Source organism: Orcinus orca, chromosome 19, assembly GCF_937001465.1.
Source record: "Orcinus orca chromosome 19, mOrcOrc1.1, whole genome shotgun sequence".
In the NCBI taxonomy this organism is placed as follows: Eukaryota; Metazoa; Chordata; class Mammalia; order Artiodactyla; family Delphinidae; genus Orcinus; species Orcinus orca.
The window spans coordinates 27,844,568-27,849,961 of NC_064577.1; the positions used below are offsets into that span (position 1 = coordinate 27,844,568).

Here is a 5,394-nt window from a genome sequence, read left to right on the forward strand (position 1 = left end):
GATGGTTGTGTTGGAAAGTAGACCTTGTCTGAAATGTGGGGTGGCCATGACTGATTAAGATTCAACCCAACTCCCCTCCCACCACCACCACCACCCCCTAGTGCCCTCTGGCTGGTTGTACAGCACCAACCTACAAACACCTGGGGGAAAGCAGTTTTCCTCTAGACCCTGAGGTCTTTCCCCAGGAAGGGCGGGGCTGTAAGGCCCATTCACATCCCCTCCCCCCAGCCTTCCCCCCTCCCCAGACCCCCTCCCAGGAGAGGCCAGAGACTTGGGGTGGTCCACAAGCCAAATGAAGTGGTTACCCCCTGCAAGTCGGGACTCAGAAGTTGCTTAGCTAAGCCCCCCAGCTTCAGGGTGAGGAGCTCCCACAGTGGTACCCAGTGCCGTGACCAGTTGGATGCTTTTAGCTGCCCTGTTCCCTGTGGAGGTGGGGCCCTCAGGGAAAAGCTAAAGAAAGATGGGGAGCCCCTGACCTGTGCAGCCCTCCTTGGACGGCTTTTACCCATGAACTGGGTGGTTTAATCATCCCCTCGCCTCTCTGAGCATTGGTTTATTCTACCGTGTTACCTTCAAGTCAGCATGAAATCAGCTCCTGAAACCAGGCATCTGGTCTACCACCCCTCAGCTGGATTCCACCCAAGGGGCCAGGGTGGGCACCTCCACTGGCCATGCCACTCCTGGTCCCTCTGGCCCATCTCTGCCGGGCCTGTATTTCCCGATCCAGAGGCCTCAGGGACGCCGAGCTTCCCGCCCCGGGCCCCGCTTGGCTACTTGGGGGTCCGGATGAGGGGGTGGTAGACGGGCTTCACGATGAGGTGCAGGTGCAGGGCGTTCTCCACCAGGTACTCGGAGTTGCGCCGCTGCAGGTCGGCGTGCGCCAGGAAGTCGCCGGCCTCCTCGCTGCTCTGGTGAAAGCTGTAGGCGTGGCGGACCAGCAGGCGGCCGTGCTGGCGCGTCCCCACCAGCACGGTCTTCTGGAAGCTCACGCCCGCCGCGTCGCCGCCGCTGCTGGCCGGCGTGACCACGAGCCGCGGCCGGCCGTCCTCGGGGCGCGCGAGGGGCAGCGCGGTGCCCGCGGCATCCGCGTAGACGGGCCGCAGGCTGACGGGCAGCCAGCGCGGCGAGAAGAGCACGTTCCACGTGACCCGGCGGCCCGAGTCGTGGCCGCTGGGGCCCAGCTGCGTCTGGAAGCTGGTGCTGCGATCGTCGCGGGCCGGGTTGTTGATGACCCACGGGGCGCCCCACGCGGGCGCGAGGTAGTTGCGGGGCAGGAAGGAGCTGCCGTTGACGTCGAAGAACTTGGCATAGTGCAGCGGCGAGGCGGCGTGGAACTGGTAGGCCTGCAGCAGGAGGTCGGCCACCGCCGGGCCGTGGCGCGCCAGGGCTGCCGAGCGCGCCTGCAGCTGGAACAGCTGCGCCGGCGGGATCATGGGGTAGCGGATGGAGCGCAGCGCCCGCTCGGCCACGGCGGGGGGCGGCCGCGCGCGGCCCAGCCACGCCTCCAGCGCGTGGAACAGCTCCAGCTCGTCCTGCAGCACCAGGTCCGAGCGCGGCAGCAGCTGCGCCAGCAGCTCGGGGCTCACGGCTCCCCACTCGGCGCTCCCCGCCACGGCCGACAGGTTCCAGGCCAGGAACTGCAGGCAGCTCTGGCGCAGGGCCTCGTCCCCGGTGCTCACCGCGTAGTGGTACCAGCCCACCGCCGGGCCCGCGCCGCCCGCCAGGTGCGCGCGCATGTAGTCGGCCACGCCCCGCTGCAGGGAGGACACGCCGTACTTGGTGGCCAGCCTGTGCAGGGGGATGGCCTGCGCCAGCAGCACGATCAGTTCGCCGCAGTAGAGGTACCTGCCGGAGAGGCGCAGAGATGGGGCGCAGTCAGGGCGGGCGGGCCCACCCCGACCCCACCCAGAGCCGCTTTCTGGGTCCAGAGGGCCCCGGCCTTGGTCAGAGACCATCATGGTCAAGGGCGCCAACAGAAGGGCCCTCCCAGGCCCATCCGACCTCACGGCCTCTTCTTTCCGTTTCTCGTGGGGACATGGAAATAGCATGCATGTATCGAGCACCTACTAGGTGGCGAGCTCTGTGCTAGAAGAAGACAGATGTAGCGCCTGCCATTGCGAGGTTTACTATCTGGACTCCCATGCCGCCAGCTGCTCGCTATGAGGGTGGGCACCATTTCACTGCGCTGTTTGCCTCTGGGACTAAAAGATGTTTCCCAGGCTCCCTTAGAGCGAGTGCGGGCACGTGACTGAATTCTAGCCAATGAGATGTCCGCAGAGGCACAGAGTGGGATTGGGGGAAGGCTGGTTAAATAGAACTGACTGGGGTAGCGGGGAGACCCTTTGGCCCTTCTGTGTTATCCCTGTTCCCGTTGCCCGGAAGTTGGAAGCAATGACCCGAATTCTGCAGCCATCTTATCTAAGCCGTCAAATCAGGGTCACTTTCTCAGGCTAGAGTGTGAATGGTGCCCCACTAGCAGGAGGCAGGAGATGGGGCAGAGAGATGGCTAACGTTTTTAGCTCCCTAGCCCTCTGGTTCAAGACGGGGCCAGACACCAAAGCCACCCGGAGACATTAAAATAAGAAACGACTGCTTGGGGGACTTCTCTGGTGGTCCAGTGGCTAAGACTCTTTGCTCCCAACGCGGGGGGTGGGTTCGATCCCTGGTCAGGGAGCTGGATCCCGCATGCCGCAGCTAAAGATCCCACGTGCCACAACTAAGACCCGGCGCAGCCAAATAAATAAATAAATATTTTTTTTTAAGAAAGGAAAGAAACGACTGCTTGGCCCAACCCTAGACGGGAAGCCCAGGATCCAGGGTGGGGCCCGGGAATCTACAGTTTTTAAAAGCTCTCAGGGCCAGATTTGGAAACAGCTCTGAGGGTGACTGGTAAGTGACATCAAACCACACAGAGCCTCCAGGCAAGGGCAGGGGAGTCACGCTGCATTTTGCAGGAGTGCAGTGGAAGGAGGGAAGAAGGAGGCGGTTGCACGGTCATCCTAATGACATCCAGGGAATGGGCATGATGTCTGCGAGGATCCAGGGCTTCCATCACCCTGTGAGTGGAGAAGCCAGGGGCTTGGAAAGTCCTGGAGTCTTCCCCCTGATCCTTCCCCACCTGATGAACTTGTCAAAGACAGCAGCACCGTCCCGGGGCTCCTGCAGCACCACCTCGCTCTGGTTACTCAACAGCTCCCGGAACAGCTCACTGTGCAGTCCCAGCAGCAGGCGGTGGGCGTGGAAGACTCGGACCTCGTCGGTGCCCGCAGCCTGGACCCGCAGCACCACGTCGCTGGCATTGCCCTGCCGCAGCAGCTCCTGCAGGCGTTGGAGCAGCGTCTGGGAGTGGTTGATGGAGGTGCCCGTTGACTCCCCGCCGACATCGGTTTTCTGGGCTGCAGCAGGAAGGAACACGGCACAGCCTGAGAAGGCACCCGGGCCCCGGGCAGCATGCTGGGGTTGCAGAGGGACCAGCTGAAGATGCATGTGGCTGGATGTGGGCAGAGAGTGGATGAGCCTGGGGAGGCTGTGTGCTCACCTGTTTGTGCCCATGAAGTGCGTGGATGCACGTGTGTGCACCCAAGCACATCCTGGCTGGGGAAGCTTGTAAACCTGACCCTGAGCAGACCCTGAGAGGATGCTCTTGGAAGGTGGGCAGATTCCTGGCGGAGAGAGCTCGTGACCCAGCGTGGGACAAAGTGTCCAGAGCTGGTCTCCATGATGCCAGACCCCTAGGCGGGAGTCGAGAAACCTCTTGGTTCCCCCCCGTCTCACCTCCTGAAGAACTGTGCACCCCACCCCTCGGAAGAGTTGTCCAAAAGAGTGCAGTCACTAACAAACTGAGCACTTACTACAAGCCAGGCACGCTCCTGGGAGCTCAGAATAGCACAGTGAACAAAACAAGCCAGCTTCATACACTCATCAAAGCACAAGCCCCTTAGACAGGCAATAAATACACAAGTAAGCACTCTAGCCTTCGATTGTGGTAAATAAGGGAGGTGATAGCAGTGGGGTGGCAGCTCCTCTAGGTGCAGGAATCAGAGACAGGCTCCCTGAGGAAGCGCTGAGAAGGAGCCTGCCAGAGGCCCTGGAGGAGGATGGGCTTGGCAAGCTGGGGGGTGGGGGGGGCCGAGGATCCGCCCCAGCGCTGAGTGGGAGGGGAGGGCCTGGCTGTGAGAGGAGGCTGCAGCCTGGAGGGGAAGCTGCTTCCAGGCCCAGCAGCCCTCCTGGGTCCCGTCTCCACTGGCCTGCGGGAGACCAGAGAAAGCACAGAGGGCCAGCTTGTCCTGGACAGGACTCTCGGGGTACCTGTGCCTTGAGGCTGGTGTTCCCGCCTTGCAGGCTGGGCACGCTGGGCCCTTCTCGCATGTTTCCAGGGATACCGTGAGGGTCAGCTGGGGACATGCCCTCGGTGACAGAAAACTCAATGACAGAAAACACTGCCAGCAGCTTCTCCAAGCGGAGCACAGTGTGAGGAGATGACAGCAGCAGATGGGCACACCTACCCCCCAGCGCGCGCGCGCGCGCGCGCGCACACACACACACACATGCACTCACACACATGCACACACACACACTCACACTCACACACACACACACACACACGAGTCCCGAGGCCCATGTGCGCTCTTGGAGAGGACACTCACAGGAGAGCAGAGCATCTTTGTGTAAAGCAAGAGGGAGACAGAGGGAGGAAGAAAGGGTGAGAGGAGCCCGAGGTTATCTCCCAGCCCCGCCTCTCCAAGCTGTCACACTGAAGGCCCCGAATGCGGATGGCATCCCCACTCGCCTCTAGCTGCGCCCAGCTGCCTGGGACAATGGACAGTGGAAGGGTCTTCTTGTCGTTGAGACTCCTGCCTGCCTGCCCGCCCAGCCCTCGTCCCCTCGGAGGCAGGCTGCCCTCCTCCACGGAGCTGTGTGATCAAATCCACTCTGCGCCCGTCCTGGCTGGCTGGACACCGCCCCCTCCTGGCCGTGTGTGGCTACAGCCGGAAGGTCCTGCCCCTTCTCCCTGCCCCCTGCCCACTCACCTGCACGAGTGACCAGGCCCACTAGGGTCAGGATGGCCCAGAAGCTGGCGCAGGACCCAGGTTTGGTGTAGCCCAGCCTAAGCATCTTTGTGCCCTGCCCCCAAGCCCACTGGAGGGAGAGCGAAGCCCAGACCTCTCCACTCACATTCCTCCTCCTTATATAGGGTCCCGCCCAAGGGGCTGGTGCCCTCCCTTCCCCGGCTGGCTTCCCGCCCACCACCCAGCCTCTGCCGTGGATTGGTGGAAACGGGCCCCAGCTGTTGCCCAGGCAACGAGTTAAGCCAGAGAGCAGCAGCCCCAGGGGCTATTGTGCTGCCGGTGGGCCCCTGAGGGGGACGGATCCGGCACCCTCCCCCATAGCTCC

At 62.6% G+C, this 5,394-nt stretch overlaps 1 protein-coding gene across 1 annotated transcript; it reads right to left on the reverse strand.

The window, feature by feature from the left end:
• Positions 1–252: 252 nt before the first annotated feature.
• On the reverse strand, positions 253–5,394 carry BTBD17 (BTB domain containing 17). Its single transcript, XM_004275437.3, has 3 exons — positions 5,031–5,394; positions 3,119–3,395; positions 253–1,845 (listed from the first exon to the last, which is right to left on the reverse strand). The coding sequence occupies exons 1-3, from the start codon at positions 5,113–5,115 to the stop codon at positions 771–773; spliced, it is 1,437 nt and encodes a 478-aa protein (XP_004275485.1). The 5' UTR covers positions 5,116–5,394; the 3' UTR covers positions 253–770.

Excerpts from the sequence above, each read along its gene's own strand:
- BTBD17 (XM_004275437.3), bottom strand. The coding sequence starts at position 5,115 with ATGCTTAGGCTGGGCTACACCAAACCTGGGTCCTGCGCCAGCTTCTGG. Across the intron at positions 3,396-5,030 it reads GGGCCTGGTCACTCGTGCAG|CCCAGAAAACCGATGTCGGC; the intron begins GTGAGTGGGCAG and ends TTCCTGCTGCAG. Across the intron at positions 1,846-3,118 it reads GTCTTTGACAAGTTCATCAG|GTACCTCTACTGCGGCGAAC; the intron begins GTGGGGAAGGAT and ends CCTCTCCGGCAG.